Here is an 18014-nt window from a genome sequence, read left to right on the forward strand (position 1 = left end):
GAGAGCTGAATTTGGACCCTCATACGCAGTAATCTGGAGCATGGCACTAATGCTGCCTGGCAGAAGGCAGCTTTGAACAGTTTTGCCCCACGGGCATATGGTGCAGGCACTGAGTCAAAGCCAATGAGGACTGCCAGGGAGTCCCTGTATTTAAACTATGTTTACTGAGGCTAAACTGAGACTTGAAAAATTATTTTTGAAAAATCACCCACAAATGAAAATTATGTCATAATATACTCACCCTCATGTTGTTCTAAATCATTTTGACTATCCTTTTCCCATAAAACTCAAAAGGAGACGTTAGAAAGTATGTTATTCTTAGTCACCATTCAGTCATGTTTGTTCTAAACAATGAAAGTGAATGGTGACTGAGACTATCAGTTCGCCTAACCTCCCCATTTTCTTTTTTTTTACACCTAGTGAGTTAATCATAAGTCATAAGAGTTTGGAATTACTTGAGTGTAAGTTGATGATGATGGAATTTAAAATTTTGGGAGAACTATGCCTTTAACTTCTCTTTCTTCTCCCCAGGGATCTGGACAGGAATAACATCACCCGGATCACCAAGGTGGACTTCTCTGGCCTCAAGAACCTCCGCGTACTGTAAGATGTCATTTCTTATCACTCACACTCACACGGTTAATCCTGCCTTTAACTCCCAAGTGCCCCTCCTCTTCCGTGTTGTCTTTACAGTCAAAGCCATCAAAGCGTTTGGAGCTGAAAGCAGGGAGGATTACAGCACAAGTCATAATAAAACAAACTGATGTTTAAGCTGAGTAAATCCGACACATTTAACTCGACCCCTTTTATTGAACTTTGCATGAAGTCATTGGCCTAGACTCAATCTTTAAACTTGTTCTAATATGTAACTGTATATTCCACACTAGAAATACATTACAGAACACTTAAATAAACAGATGACGGATGACTGCTCTGAGAGGTGCAGAGTGACTGTGATCTGATGTCAAATTTTTAATGGTTTGGCCATGACAGGTAACCTTTCTGAAAATGCCTAAAAACATTTTGTAGAACACAAAAAGAGATGTTAGGTAGAACGACAGTCTCTGTCACCATTCACTTTCATTGTATGGAAAAAAAGATGCAATAGAAGTGAATGGTGGCTGAGACTAACATAGTACTTAAGATATACAGTATTCCTATGAAACATTTGTATATTCCATACCAGAAATGTGTTACCAAATCCTTAAAATAAACCGATGACGGACGACTGCTCTGAGCGGCACAGGGCAGCAGTGATCTTACGATGAGAAAGTGTGCTAGCCACTTAATGACTGTAATCATGAGTTTCTCCGTGCTGTTTTCTTCCTGAATGAGAGCCCGAAAAGAGAGAGGAATGGAGATAAAAATAAACAACTAAAAAAAATAGTCAGTGGCTGGTGGGCAGCACGGAGGCAGTTTAATGCGGTTTGTGATTAACGGCCATGGAATGCACAAAAATCAGACTCTCCCTGTGCCCTTTATCTCTCTGGAAGACGTGCATCATGATCCCCTATGTCTGATAGTGCAGGACAAGCCTCCAATCACACCTCTGGACACTCCCATGGATGGAGGGGGGATTGAGAAATTTCTTTCATGAGTTAATGAATACATTCATTATTTATTAATGATTAAATAAAGTAAATTAATTTAGATTTTTTTTTTTTTTTTTTTTACCAGCGGTGTTCCAATGGTCATAGAAATTTAGAAAACATAGAAACATTTTAAAATAGTTTTTTCCAGGTTTGGAAAATTCAGGAATATTTTAAACATCATTGAAAAGTTATATAGTAAATTATTTATAATTTATATATAAAAATGTATACAGTATATTAAATATAAATGTTTTTATTCTAAAATAATTAATGTGCTAGAAATTGCTTTTTTGTAGAGGAAAACTTTTTTCGCAAGATTTCCGAATTATCAGGGCATCATTCTTTTGAGTTTTTAATTAATTAGTTGAAATGGTTCACAAACTGGTTTAAATGATTCATTAGCAAATAGGTCTGATTAAAATGATGCGTAAAAATCTGTATACAGCAATCACAACTGCCTGAAATGGTTATGGAAATTCATTGATCAAAATGGGTGGGAGTTCTTTAACCAGCATAAATACAGTTTTCTTACAATTTCTGTAATTTTAATCTAACATGATGGATTATTTTAGAGTGACTGCTAAGTTAATAAAAATGTATTGTTTGCTCTATTACTCACACCCTGATATGTTATTATATCAAAACACTTTTTGTTACGAGGCAGACGAGGTGTGAGGATCTAACTGCAGCTTTTAATAAAAACAAAAGATGAATCAGGTAACTCAGAATAAAACAAAAACACAGGGAACTAAGAACAGGGCTTGGAATAAGACATGTATACATTCAACAACTGACAACGAATGATAAAACAATAGGGTTTAACCTCTTCCCAATCCTGTAAAATTAGCCTAAAACGCCTAATCAAGGCATACCCAAAGTAAATTTAAAGCTGTTCTTGAACCGTTTGGAGTACATGCATGGTTTTGGTCACATTTGAAAGGGGACACTCTGAAGTTTTTTCTCCAGCAGTCAGAATTACTGTAAGTGCTACTGATTTTGAGTAATAGAAGTTTGAACACAATGAAATAGAATTTTCTTTTTCCGCCTGAAATTTTTTTTGCATACAGATGCCTGCAGATGACTATAACTTGTAGCTATTAGCTTGAGAACACAATAGGATCACAGCATGAATCCTTACCTAGTCCAGGTTCAAATGTTATAACAATATCATAAAAAAATGAATATTTTACACATGTTTTTCTAAGGGTACACCCAGGTGTTTTATAAAAGTGCCTTTTGGATACTCCAAAAGGTCACTTTGGAAACCTAGGACAAAAAGGCTGCAACTTTTGAACGCTTCAACGTACAGTCATAATTTTGGGCTCTAATGAAAGATGACACTTAGAGCTATCATATTCCATATCCAGATCCACTATTAGTTTTGCTGACACAGAGTAACTGATGCATAAACACATTAGAGTGCCTTTTCCCTTCTTGAAACTAAATGTTGTGCATATAAAAGAGTCAAAACTAGTGCTATGGTGGACAATTTGTTTATATAACAAATACACAACAAACTATTTACATTAATTTTTACATAAAGTATTTACAAACCATTATAAAATTGTACATGTTTCTAGCAACATGCCAGTCATTGTAGCAGTCACATTTGTGTACAAAGCACATAGGCACAACACAGGAGAGTACTTCACTGGTGTCTTTGCATGACACTGCCTGCACTTCAGACGACCAGCTGTGCAAGATTTGGTGATGTGCAACGGCCTGTGATGTGCTCTTCGTGGAGCAGGAGATACGGGTCTGGCTGTGGATTGAGACCCCAACTCTGCCATGCTCCTCAGCAAGTGTCTCTCTGAAAGCCCTCCTCTCTTGATGAGGTGCTGTCCTGCTGCTCCACTTTATGTGGCCGCTTGCTGAGTGGGGGATAATAAATAAATATAATTTACAAAGCTAGACACAACTTTTCCATCTTTTCTGTATTCTATATATATATATATATATATATATATATATATATATATATATATATATATATATATATATATATAGTTTTTCTTTTCGAGTGTGTAAAAATGTATTATTGTATGTATATTTACTGTAAATACTGTATACTTTGCCAATGTACTATGGAACAAAGAGATGGGCCTACACCTCCCCATGAATTCAGCACTGTAACAAATAGATGGCCCTACACCTCCCCCACCTCCCCAGCATTATAACAAATAGACTCTCAAACACAACATATATTCTTATTTTCAACTTATATTTATTGATTTATTTACTATATATATATATATATATATATATATATATATATATATATATATATATATATATATATATATATTACAGTAAATATACAAAACATCTATATAGCATGTCAATAGATCTGAAACAAACAATGAACTAAAAACACGCACAAACGGTTCAAACACTCACTGAGGAAACACAGGACAAAGGGTAATTACAAAATGTGTATTCATTATTCAAACTAAAGCTTATTTATGCGAATATACAGTAATATATGTTATAAACACAAGAAAACACTTACTTGTCCAGAGCCGTGTCTCATCTCTCCATCTGCCTCTGAATCATCTGTATTGTTTTCAGAAATTTCATCTCCAAACTCAGAATTTTGACAATGAATGCCTTCTTATATCACATCCTGGGGTGAAAATCCTGTTTTTCGCGTCCGCTTTCACCATATTTAAATCGCCAAATGTGTAAACAGTTCCAAAGCAGCTCTGCATGCATTTACGCTGGAGGCGTACAGCAGTGGGTAAACTCGAGGAAACTTTATGCGACACACACAACAGAGCCGCCATCTAATCGCTCCACTAAAGCCGCGATATCACTGTTTTCAGAATTTCATTGGCTATACGATGCGCCAGTCATTTCCACTCTTCAATGTAATTGGTTTGATCAGTAAACAAAGGAAAGTGGGTATGCCCTTACACTCGACACAGATGGTGGTTGGGTATTGAAGGCTGTGGACAGGACATGGAAGCTCCTATTGGGTCAAATGAGGTGTCAATCGAATGGTCAGAGTGCGTGCTTCCATTTTGATACCGGATATAGGAAATGTTTACATCTGAACTGAAGTTATTACCGGTAATATGTGAAAGATTAGGCACAGCTGCCAGGTGCTTTGAAATGATGCAACAAGAGTCTGTGGATATTTATTGATGTAATACTGTGATTTGGACTAAACATTTTACTTGATTTGATCATTTGGACATTTGACAATGAAACAACACCGCTTTTGTCGGGAAGTTATGGCTCAGTGTACAACTATGAGGCATCATAGGTGAGTTGCCTAAATTTTGTTATTGGTTGTTTATATGTTGGTGGTCTGACAAAGATATAGATTGTACCTGCTGTTGTGATTGTATCTTAAAATGGTTTATATCAATAGAAAATCAAGAAATGTAGCTTTCCAAAGATATGTGGCATGTGTACCAATGTAACACACAGCTGTTTTGTTTATCGCATACTTTTATTTTGTACATTTAAGGGCCCGTCCGCGGGCCTAAATTTCCATGGTGTTAAATACACAAAGGATAATGATTAAATGACACACAGGTGAGAACAATGAAGTGCTGTTGGCAGTGATGAGGGCAGGGAATTATGGGAAGTGTAGTCAAGGACATATGACAAGGGAGAAACACAGGGCAGACAACAGTGAATAGTGACACTTATACTCTAATGCATCATTTGAAAACAATACATTTTAATGCTTGTTTTACAGACCCAACAACATTTACACATTTATTCTTAAGTGATTAACTTCCATGGTAGTTCACCTGACAAAGTGTTGGACTTTGGACTCAGAGACGGAGGCTCGAACCCAGCTAAGGACGCTTAGAGAGAAACTGAAGCAAATGTGCTGTACTGTAGAAGCGGCATGAAATGACGTGACAGCGTTTCATTTCGAAATTGCTTTTAAATCACTATCGGTTAGATTTAGGTGTTGGCATATGGTGAGAATGTTTGTTTTGTTTATGTCTCATTTGTCTTTTTGAACAATATTGAGTAGGTTTAGGTTAAAGTTTTAGGTTAGGTAAGTATGTTTTTCTCATTAAAACATTCATCTAATATTCTACTTAAAAACTTCATCTGATTACTACATCATTTCACTCGCTTTTGGTGCCCCCCGCTGGACATTTCACTGGTAAACTGCAACCAAACGTGTAATGAAGCACATCATTTTGGTTTGTAAAAATGTTGCCATTTGCATGATAATTTTATCAGATCAGGATGATTATGTCACTCTTCTGGAGGACGATGTCATTAAGGAACCGACTTTTGTTAGTTAAATGGTTATCACTAAAAATAGAACAGGATACAAAGTGATATTGGGGACAAAACTTATAAACTGATTACCAGTTAAAACAATATTCCCTAGACTTTAAAATGTTTTTAGAGTAAGGGGCAAAAATGAATATTAATTTTAATTTAATTGATCAATTGTCACACATTATACATACATTTCTGCATATACATGGTGAAATTATTTCTTTTTCAAATATCCCAGCTAAGCTAAGCTGGGGTCAGAGTGCAGGGTCAGCCATGATATGGCACCCCTGGAGCAGATAGGTTCAAGGGCCTTGCTGAAGGGCCCAACAGTGGTGTCTTGGTGGTGTTGGGGCTTGAACCCCTGACCTTCTGAGCAGTAACCCAGAGCCTTAGCCGCTGAGCATGAAAAAATGGCAACACCCACTCAAACCAAAGTAGTCAAATTATCCCAGTACGTACTTAATTGTGATATTGTGATAAAATTAACTAATATGGTTTTCATCTTTAAAAATTCTGAGTTGAACATTTGATCCAATGTACTGTATTTAGACACACAGTAGGCCTATATGAAAATGTACTGCATAACAGAACTGACCCAAGGACATATTGTATGTCGTACCTACTCCACATAAGTCCATGGGGAACTGACCGGAGCTCTGCCTATAAACCAGCACTTGGATAGTGCTTAAGGCAAGAATAACAAAGACTAGTCCAGCAATTCCATGTGTGTTGCCTTACCCCTTAAATTGCGAGGTCTTCTGCAAAAGTTGTAAGCCCGTGTCAAAGCATAGGTGGTTGCCTGTGTCCCATGTGTTTCTATTGAAAAACTTCAAAACATTTCTATAAAGACAAGAGAGAAAAAGAACAGAGAAGAGGGAGAGATGATGAAAAATGAAGAAAAAGAACTGTTATTATTCCTCAGCACACCAAATCCCATCTGGTTGGGATTGTAGAGGATTACATTTAATGCAGATACATAAACCTCAGTGGGGTTGATCCACCATTTGTACGAATGAGGCAGATAGTTACTCAGGCTTACATTGATTTGAGGCACAGGCTATATGATATGTTTGTTTTTATCGAAGAATGCAATTATTATAAACAAATCAATTTGGACTTGCCTAGTTGCTTGTGTTTTTGGCCTCACCAGGCTGGATCATGCCTCAATGCTGTGGTATTCATAAAACAGACTTTATCCAGTGCCTCACTGAACATGCCAAATGTCTTGTCTCTTCCTGACAAAATAATATGACAAAAACATGGATTAATGACTGTAAAAACAGTTGCATGTCTAAACATTTATTTTAAAAAGATCATTTATAACTCACTTGGGACTGCCAAAGGCAAATTCCACTTTAGAAGCACTGGATGTTTTTTGTATGTGATTGCCTCTTTTTCAGGGTGTTGCTTGTATTAACTGGTGCCGAGCATCAGTTAGTGGCCGACAAGTGTGCATCCTATACATGTCACTGCGTGTTGGCCCTAATTAAAAGAGACAGATCTAAAGAATCTAAACATGAAATAGCTATGGAGGTGTGCTCTCTTTGCAATGCATCTGGAAAATTTTAAGGGCCCCAAAATATGACAAAGACTTCAGAGGAGATTAACTTCATTGTAGGCATGCTGGACACAAATGCAGATCTGCTGAGGCAACCGCACACTTCATAATATCAGAGAGAAATCTGCTCTGATTTATATGAGGAAAGGCTGTTTGCTTATCATTTACTGTTGTGACACAGTGAAGACATGCTAAAGTTATCTGGTTCTCTTTCAACTGTCATTTCAATCAATCAGAGCGGCTAATAAGTGTCAGGTGAAGTTGAATCGAGGGACCTGATTGAATAATAAAGATGTTCTTTTTCCCTCACAGGCATCTGGAGAACAATCAAATCAGTGTGATTGAGAGAGGAGCTTTTCAGGACCTCAAACAGCTGGAGAGAATGTAAGCATCTGTACCATAAAAATAGAAGAAATGATTGTCCAAATAAATCCCTGTTGAAAAGATTCAGCATATGTTGTGTTTTGGATGCTGGGACTGGAATCTTGAAACATTCTTCCTGACAAAAATCTTTTCCTTCCTATTTTCAAGCTTTTTTAACTAAAAACTTTATGGAATTTTGTATTCCAGAGAAGAATGCTTATACTGTAGCTAGATACCCTCTTACAAACTTCTTATACTATAATTGGTCATAAGAACATTCTTACTTTTTAAAGATTTTCTTTTATTCTTCTTAAGAAAAAAAAAGTATTGCCACAAGGAGGGGACCTGGGTAGCTCAGCGAGTATTGACGCTGACTACCACCCCTTGAGTCGTGAGTATGAATAAAGGGTGTGCTGATTGACTCCAGCCAGGTCTCCTAAGCAAACAAATTGGCCCGGTTGCTAGGGAGGGTAGAGTCACATGGGGTAACCTCCTCGTGAGTGAGTCGCGGAGAGTAGCATGAGCCTCCATGTGCTGTGAGTCTCTGCGGTGTCATGCACAACGAGCCACATGATAAGATGCGCAGATTGACGGTCTCAGAAACGGAGGCAACTGAGACTTGTCCTCCTCAACCTAGATTGAGGTGAGTAACCACACCACCACGAAGACCTAGTAAATAGTGGGAATTGAGCATGCCAAATTGGGGAGAAAAGGTGATAAAAAATAAAAGTATTGCCACAAAATGTAAAAAATATGTGTTTTAACATCATTTTAGTTTGATCTATTATATCCAATTTTACAACTTAATTATGACAACATAATGCAGTAAACACTAAAACCCTAAAACAACCACGAAAATTCATTTAAAACTTTATTAGTATTAACAGAAGAAATAATGCAAGTGCTTTTATAAAATGATAAGCTTCACATTTCTATGTTTAAACTCTCCAAAAATCCTCTCCATTCACTGCCTCACTGTAACTTTTTTTTAAAGACAAGGAGAAACGAGTCGAAATACATTTTTGCTCATTTGCTTTCCCTCACAATACAAATCAGTCAAGTTTCTCTGTGTGTGCATATTAGAAAAGAGACTTTGTCACTGTTTATGCGCACCCTATTGACCTTGTCAGTTTCAATCTAAAATGCGAAAGAACTTTGAGAATTTAAAGGTGACCATCATAACTTTTGTAGCAAGTCCAATGGGTTTGCATGCTTGTTTGCCCCCTGACATCTGCTGAGCAGCCATTTGCTCTTTTCTGGTGAGAATCTTCACACTTCCCAGTGAAACTGACCATCGGGTCAGACCAAACACGCACACTATTACTGCAATTGGACAAGGTCAAAGAATGTCTGGACCGTGGTTTGACTATGTTAGCAGCCCTGAGATTGTTTATGTGAGAATGTCTCACAATGTTTAATTCTTTGCAAATGTTTGCGTGGTTCTGTTTAAACAAATCTGTTGGCAGCTCCCGCCACGTGTTGTGATGAACCACATCAGAATTAGATGACATAGACCACTATGGTGTATTAGACCAATGTTTGTCAGTATGCTTACCACGGTTGAAGAGTCTGTCTCCAAAGCGGGTTTGGTTTATCCGTATCATAATATTGACAATCCTCATTGTGTCACTTGAATTAGGAATTTCAGAGTTCACCACAATGACCTACTTTCACCAATGAAATGGCTAGTAAGTCCACTTAAATTCCCTCTGTCCGACACCTCAGTGCAACTTCTTTTGTTGGTGTTTTTGTAAGCCAGCAGACACATAAACATAAGTCCTGTAGCTTGTCTGACCCCACTTTGAGAGCTTTAGAATGAATGATACGGGAACAGAAAGGGCGTGAGGTTTTCATGTTACACGTGACTTTACATGGTACTTAAAAATTCAAGGCCTCTAAGTTTATAAACCACGGTTCAACAAGGGTCGAGTTTTGAGGTAACACCTCCCCTCAGTCTCTCAAACTATAACATCAAAGCATGTTCAGAGATTTGTGGAGTGTCTTTATAAGATTCCATGGCTACAAAGTCATGCAAAATGGATGGCCATGGTGATGTTGTGTCTAGAAGGGACAAGTTTGGAGTTGAGGCCTCAGCTTTAACTGATAATGGCTGAGAAAGGCGATATACTGCAGTGAGAACACTTTCTCTCATATAAAACTTAAAGACTAGAAGAGAAAGGAACTGAACATCATGGGGATGGAGATCTTCAGAAATGATAGCTATGTTCCTCCTCCGCATACCTATGGTTTGCTCCATGACCCTGCATACTATCATTAAAACCCCCTACTCCTGTGATAAGGGTCATCCTACAAAAGCCCACAGTCCGTCTGGCCAGTCTCATGTGAGTGATAGTAGCCAATAAAGGGCTCTGCTAGAGATAACCTAGGCCATCTTCAGAGGAAGTACACTTTTTTCCCCATCAGGCCCAGCACAGCTGCGACCTCTGACCCCAGGATGTACCTATTGGTCAGTCCTGATGCTGCCGATCGTGATAGCAATGCTTACCCACCTTATTGCTCTAATCAGAATGATGGATTGGTATTTTTTTGTGTCGTTTGTGTTTGTCATCTCATTCATCTAGGTTCTCCGCGCCAGTTCAAATGCTTGCGTGTGAGCCATCTGTTGATGTACAAGTCAAACAGCCTTTCCATATTTGTTTCCCTTTGTTGGTTTGCACTCTCTCTTTCTTCTTTGGATATTCCAATCTAACCACCCACATAGAGAAAGCCACAAAGATTTGTGCTGTACTAAAAAGCATTGTTCACCCAAAACGAAAACAAATCTGTCATCATTAACTTACCTTCACATTACAAAGGACAAACAACTTAAAAGTATCCTAAAAGTGGTCCATATAACTTGTTCACTATATTCCAAGTCTTCTGAAGTCATATGGTAGTCAAAAACAGACTAAAGTCATTATTCACTGAAAATCTTGACATCCGCCATTAAAGAATTCATGAAAGCAGTAATGCAGTCCAATTTGTTAACAAATCATTATTTTGAGTTGATCTTTCAATGAATCAACTGATCCAGTTCACAAAACAAATAATGGAATTTTCCTTTTTTGGGTAAACAATTCTTCAGGGTCATTCCCACTGTGCTGCCCTCCACTGTACATGTACATCTTACATTTCAGTTTTCCTTCTGACTGTTGATTTTACCACACTAACTCTTGTCCTTCCTCTGACCTCTCTCCCTTACAGCCGCCTGAACCGGAACCGGCTGCAGGTTCTGCCGGAGCTGCTGTTCCAATCCACACCCAAGCTGGGCCGCCTGTAAGTCACCGCTTCCCTTTGATATCAGTGCCTGGAAAAGCTTGTGGTCAAACTTCCCACTGTTTTAATTTTGATCATTTTGCTGGAAAGGATCTTGCTTAAATATTTGCCTTTCCCAAATACTGTTTAAAGAGGATGCTGTCAGTGTAGTGATATTCTCTATGTTATTCCAGATGTGACTCTTTTAAACGGCCTGGGGGTCTGGGCCGAGCTGAATGTGACACAACCTATCTCTATGCTCTTGAAGGAGAGGGGAAGGTGTACTGGAGGGAATGTTTTGCTTGGACAAACTACATTCTTATTCTTGAATATTTTCCTGCTCTGCTTTGAATCCCAGACCAGGCTACACTACACTCTATGGCCCAGCAGTCAGGGAAGACTTAATTTATGAATTTACAATTGTCAGTGAACTGCCGTGATCAGGTTAGGCCCATGCTGGGCCAGAGGTTAAGCTTTAAAAGTGTTTATTTTGGGGTGCTTTCTAACAGTAAAGCCCATTGTGAAAGGGGAGTTACTTTAATGTGCCATTAAGTTCTGTGAGCAGTTTTGTGTTTCTGAAACGTTACCATGAGGCAGTGGAGATTAGATTGACTAGACCTGATACTGGCATTTGGATCTTTTTGAATGGCTGTTTCCCTGGCGGTATAGAACATTACTCAGACACGAATGTCTTTGGTCTTCATTCACAAACTGCAACAGTCGTTGTGCACTGATAAATGACACATGGCTGATCACAGCAATTGGGACTTTGTTTACAGAATGCGATTCTCGTCACAACTCATCAGAACAGCCGCTTGCTTTTCCAAGCTGGATATTAGAGTCAATCTTGTTCATGCTCCAAAGCTAGCAGTTTTATAAAAACATTTATCTAAACATAAAAATCTATCTTTCTGTCTGTTTATCTTTTTCACCATTTACTAAATGTAAACTAATTAAATGAAGGTTGTCCAGGGCGAGAGTGGTTTATGTCAGGGCTTGTTACCCTGTCTTGTCAGGGTTAGTTACACTGGTTGAAGTTAGTGTGATATGATTGGCCTCACCCATAACCTTCCCTCAATCCTGGCCAGCTGGGGAGAGCAAGCCGACCATGCCACATGCGGGAAGGGTTAGGTGGATCGAGGCTAGGGCCGACCATGGCCAGCAGATTTGGAAACACTGTGAGGGGTCAGGGAAAGGTAAAGAGAACATTTTAATGCTGAGTAAGACATGGAATGAATTGGGAGCAGTGGGCGTTGCGGATGAATAATGGAGTATAGAGTGAGTATGGAAGCTATGCATGGCTAGGTGTTGTGTGATGAAGGCTGGGACAGACAGACAGGTCTCTGGGCCATGAGGTAAAGCCCTTAAAAGCCATGTGCAGAGCTACCATGGTAACAACTGGCCATTTGTGGTCAGCAGCCTGGAAAAACTGTGGTTATAGTTACAGACTTCACTATGTGGGCTCAGAAATGTACCTCACACCAAATCCAAACACGCACAAGCATGCTTACTTCATCTGTGGGGTTGCCCTTTCTTGTCCTGTTCTTAGAAGGATAGATCTTTCTGTCTAGCCATGTAAACCTCCTCGCTGATGGATAACAGAAAGCGAATGAAGAATTATAAGGCATGCCTTCTTCTATTTATTAATGGTGTAGCAAAATGGGCCCCTATATTAACTTCAGTTCCTGTGCAGAGACAGGCCCCAGTGTTAGAAATTCAGGATATTTCGGTCAGTGATACCCATGAGACCCAGACACTCTCTGCCATTACTCCAAGCTCAGGTTGCATGTGATTGGTGCATTAAGAAGAATAGGGAATGCATCATCTTGTCTTGTGTCCCCTTCTCCTCAGCCAACTTTTAAGCTTTCTATCTTTAATCTTCCGGCGCAATTATCCCAGAAGGGGCGAGCAGTTAGTCTGCTTGAAATGACCAATGAATATCAGTGAAGGTCCCTCAGAACTACAAAACATAGATTGATTGGTTCTCGAGTTTGCCTGATGCCTTTTTGATGTGTTAAGTGCTGTAGTGATTTAATTAGAGTGCTGACAGAGTGCTTCACTTTAGCTGTTAGAAAATTTGTACAATAAAACACTTTCGGAAAGGTTGTTTCTAAATTGAATCCACTTTAAAACACTGCTGCTACAGCCATATGCATTCAGACAGACATCTTTGTCAAATGTTGCATCTCACACTGTTTTTTGAGCATCAGGACACAAGCATTGCATTTTAAAGCTAAAGTGTGTCATTTCTGTGCCACTAGCACCAAACATAATGGCAAACATAATCGATGTGCGAGTTTACATGCACAATCTTAAGGTGGAACTTTGTTACTCTACGAATATACGCTACAGGTAAGGGTTTCGCCGTTGTGCACTGCCCCTGTGCTTACATCAGCATCTTCCGTTGAACACTTAATTTCCCCCCTGGGGATTTTGGGGCCACATGCAGCCATAGCCCAAGCCCTGGTCATGATTGATAGCATCACTGTGCAACAGTTTTGACACTTTTCTGGGAAATGCAAATACGAATGGCTTACATATAGTTGTCTCGTATAGAGTATTTTAAAATAAAAAATGGCACATTTCAGTTTTAAGATCAAGTTAAAAACAGTCCAGCTTTTCATAACGCATGTCGAGAGCCCTACATTCTGTTCCGTTGCAGTCTGTTTAAATGTTTTTGAATGCAAGAATGTTGTAATTGATGCAATTGCCCCAAAGAAATATGTCCGATCAGGATCAGATAAATCCAAAACCAGCCTAGTTATACCGGGATAAGACCAATAAGTCAACTAGCCGTTCAGGCAACCCACTGACTTGTCAATTTTGAAAACAAGTAGTTTTGCACATGCATAGCCTTATTCACTTGTGGGTTCTGAAGTTGGGTCCAGAACATCATGTTTTCCTCCCACTGAGAACACAGTTTTGTATCACGAAGGATGTCTTGTTTCATCAATTTTCTTCCTTTTCCCTGACAAGTTTGTTTTCATATTGAGAGATTGTTTTCTTTTATTTATGAAAAACAAATCATTCTCCCACACATCAAGTTCTCTTCCCTCATGCTCTACCCCGCTCCTGTTGGCCCAAAGTGGTGAAGTTTAACACAACAGATGGGCGGAGGGTCTGGCCCTCTCAGCCATGCAAACACAAACCATCCCTCAACTCCAGCTTGGACCCCAAACATGACTCCAGAAGTCTGCAGCCACTCTGAAGCCATTCAGCTCATTGGTTCCCCTAATGAGCTCTCCATAATTCTTTCCAGCATGTTTCAAAACAATTGCTGTTTTTACAGAGTGTACTGCAAGTTTAAAGCCTTGTTATGACTACCTATGTCACAGTTATATGATTGGTTGATGACTTATTTACCCTGATTTTAGATTCACTTAATTTACATATTTAAGGATTTGAGCTCAGAAAAGCAAGTTGCTCTTGTGATGTTGTACAATATAAATAGGGATTTTCAAGTAATAATACTGTTAATCGATGCCATTATATTGCTGTGTAAAGCAATGCATGGATTTTCAACCCACAATAGCTGGCTAATGATTCAACATGCCCAAAGCACATAAACCATAGTATTCTTGCTCAGAGCTTTCAGAAGTGGCCTACTGATTGTTTTCAGAGAAATGAACCCTCACAGAATCCAGCCAAGCGTCTTCCAAAATAGGGCTGTGCTCAGCCGATTTCAAAAAGCTAGACAGCTTTGTGACTTACTCCAAAGACATATTTAGATAAATACAAGCTACAAAGACTTTTGAGTCCTGAAAGAATGCCAACTAAATACAGAAAGCTCAACAAAAAAGCTTAAAATGTTTTCTTGAATGGTGCTGGATTCCTGGGGTTGTTAGCTGATTGATGTAGATCAGGGGAGTTTGAAATTCTCAGTTTAGACTAGGTAGATGTTACAGATGAAGTAACACCAGAGGAAAATGAATCAGGCAGACAAGGTTAATCTGTCCAACTAATTCCAACTAATCAGAAACATGTTAATTACCCAACAAATACCTAAGTGCTGTTCTTAGAAACAGTGGCATTGCCTGTAGCTTCCTTGTCAGATGTGAGGAAACCAAGTTTGTGTAGGTCAGACAAAAACCAAAGCAAACATCTGCCAAAGTCACTGCCCACACAGCACTTTTTGTTTCTGCTGACTGGAGGAATGAATAAATAAACCTGTTTACACGGTTTTGTTGAAGGATTGGAGTTGCCTTGCTTTGTCTTGTGGATATGCTGTATAGAGAATGTCAAGAACAGAAAGTGTAAAATGTACATTCAGCAGTTAATTAAAGATGTTTTTTTTTACATGTTTTTTATATGTAAATGCATGTACACTGGAGTTAGGACCAAGTTGGCTTGAAAAACTACTGTTAGAATTGAAGTAAGGTGATCCAGGCACATCATAAGTGGACGAGATGGTCCATCTATATAAAAATGAATAGGAGAAAATAGTAATGCTCAGTATGAGATTTAGGTCAGAAATGCTGATTATGCTTTTCAAATTTGTAAGCACACACAGCTTCAGGATAAAATATATACATGCCAATAAATTGCTAAAAGTTGTCAAAAAAATTGTCAACATGAGGATCTGTATCCAAATGTGCGGGGTAAGTCAGCAGCCAGAATCTCTCCTCCACCTCAATTTGTAGTTTGCAGCTGAAGGCAAAATCTAAAATGCTGGCTATATATTTTATTGGACAGGAGGTTTATATGTATGTTGTGTGCACTGAAATATCCCATTACATGTGTAAGCAATTAAGCATCCAAATAAAGGAAAAATATGCACGCTAGAGGGAACTTTTAGTTGGTAAATTTGGATACAGTTTACGCCTCCTTTGCACATTGTTGGCAAGAGAATATAAATAAATGTGTTAGCAAATGCATTAAAGCGATTTCTAGAAGATCGTTTAACTTCCTCTGTGGCTTCTGTGAATACCATGCAAAATCTAATGGTAGTATTTTTACCATTGTGAAACTGTGGTAATTTATGGTCAGAAATGTATTGCTGAATATGAGAGGTATAAAAGTCATTGCATTTTCACAGAAGGCTGTTGGCTTTTAGTCTTGTTATATACTGTATATATATTTGTGCCTGAATCAGACACAGGAGACCAGGTGGAGGGGATAGTTTTCAAAAGTCCCGGATGACAACTTGAATAAAGTAAGAGAATTGGTAGCCTGTGGGAATACTGTTTTCTGTATTTATGTGAGATATGAGGTAGATCTGTTGTGTGAATAAATCTCCAGCATGGTGTGGGGCCCACAGAGCCACCCAGTGTTCCAAAAGCTGCACTGCTGTGAGTGCTGCTCTGAAGGGATTTTGCTAATGTCTTATCCTATTGGTGCAGAGCAACCCTGAGTCACTCCAACAAGCCTGTGAGGTCTGCTGTACCTCCGCTGCCCCACCAGAGAGAGAGAGAAAGAATTATGAGTCACTGAGTAATGTAGATTAATGAGTGCTTTATTTTGTTTTAGAAAAGTCTGATTGTTAAAAATTAACCTTACTGTTTTGTAATTGCAATACCAGATGTTTTCAATACTTAGTATGATAAGATAGATCTATACAGTGTCAAAGATCATTGTAGAAAATGGTGTTGTACAGCAGTATTCATGTTTAAAGATTGTCTGACTTCTCTGTTGGGAACTTTATCTTGAAATATGCAGACACATGTTAGAAATGTAGGTCTTTTTTTTTACTCAGACCTAAATGTTAACAAACATATTAATTCTGTGGTCAAAAGCAGTTTCTTTCAGCTCAGGAGTATTGCCAAACTCATGCCTTTATTTCATGCCCACCTTGACTACTGTAATGCACTCTATCTGGAAATGTCTCACTTTTCACTGTCATGCCTTCAGTTAGTTCAGAATGCTGCTGCTAGTCTTTTAACTGGTACTAAAAAGAGGGGTAGTATATCTCCAGTGTTGGCCTCTCTCCACTGGCTTCCTGTCAAATACAGAATCCAATTTAAAATCCTATTGTTTGTCTATAAGGTCTGTATGGTTTGGCTCCTAATTATATTGCAGATCTCCTCTTTCACCATCACACATCTAGACCTCTTCGGTCATCACATACAAGTCTCCAGCTGACTGTTCCCAGGTCACGCCTAAAACTGAAGGGTTACTGTGCCTTCTCGATATCAGCCTCATGACTCTGGAATAATTTACCTCCCTATATAAGTTCTTCCCCAACTTTTGATGGATTTAAATCTCTTTTTAAAACTCTTTTGTTTTCTGTAGCTTATGGAAATATGCCAGTTTAGTGGTACTCTTTTATTGTCATTGTGTCTTTCATGTTTTCCTTGTGTTTCGCTATTAATTTTGTAATTATTGATTTTGTACAGCTCTTTGGCTAACTGTTGTTGTTTCTAAACGTGCTATATACATAAAAGTGACTGACTGACTGACTGTTATTTAACTCTTTCTCATCATAACTATATTAATTAGATTAGAGGCTGGATTATTATTTTGTATTGATTTCTTGTTACCCCTCATAAATTATGTTGATAAAAGGTCTTGTATGGCTGCTGAGGAATGTGAGAGGAACCCAGAAGCGAAATGTGTGTAATTGAGATTTAAAAGCCCAGTAACATCTCAACCACTCAGAGATCCAGAAGTCAACAAAAAAAATCATAATACCCCTTGTCTTATTGTAAACAAATAACCGGTGCCTTGTTTTAAAGACAAAAATGTACAGTATGTCAATGTTCCTAACTGAAAAACAAACAAACAAACAAAAAACAGCTTAAAACAGCCCAAGCTGGTTTGCTCGTCTTTACTGGTCTCCAGACCTGGTCAATCTGCTATAATTGGGACAACCAGCAAAACTAGCTGAACACTAGCTTGTGTTTCACAGTGAAATAGACCTTTCTTCAGCTAAAAATGGTGTGGCCAAAGCGGTAAGTGTTTTTGGGCCTGTGGGCACGTGTAAGCTACATTTTCCAGATGAAATGTCCATGGAAGGAAATTGCTCAAAGTTGTTTTTAGCCGTACATGATGTAATC

General features: G+C 38.6%; 1 protein-coding gene across 1 annotated transcript in view; it reads left to right on the forward strand.

Moving 5' to 3' along the window:
* Positions 1-18014, forward strand: part of LOC127660139 (slit homolog 3 protein-like) — a 214405-nt gene that overhangs the window by 12648 nt on the left and 183743 nt on the right. Inside the window, exons 2-4 of the mRNA XM_052150230.1 lie at positions 532-603; positions 7717-7788; positions 10972-11043. Of these exons, the coding sequence (XP_052006190.1) occupies positions 532-603; positions 7717-7788; positions 10972-11043 (216 nt within the window). The remainder of the gene's footprint in view (positions 1-531; positions 604-7716; positions 7789-10971; positions 11044-18014) is intronic.

Source organism: Xyrauchen texanus, chromosome 19, assembly GCF_025860055.1.
Source record: "Xyrauchen texanus isolate HMW12.3.18 chromosome 19, RBS_HiC_50CHRs, whole genome shotgun sequence".
Taxonomy (NCBI): Eukaryota; Metazoa; Chordata; class Actinopteri; order Cypriniformes; family Catostomidae; genus Xyrauchen; species Xyrauchen texanus.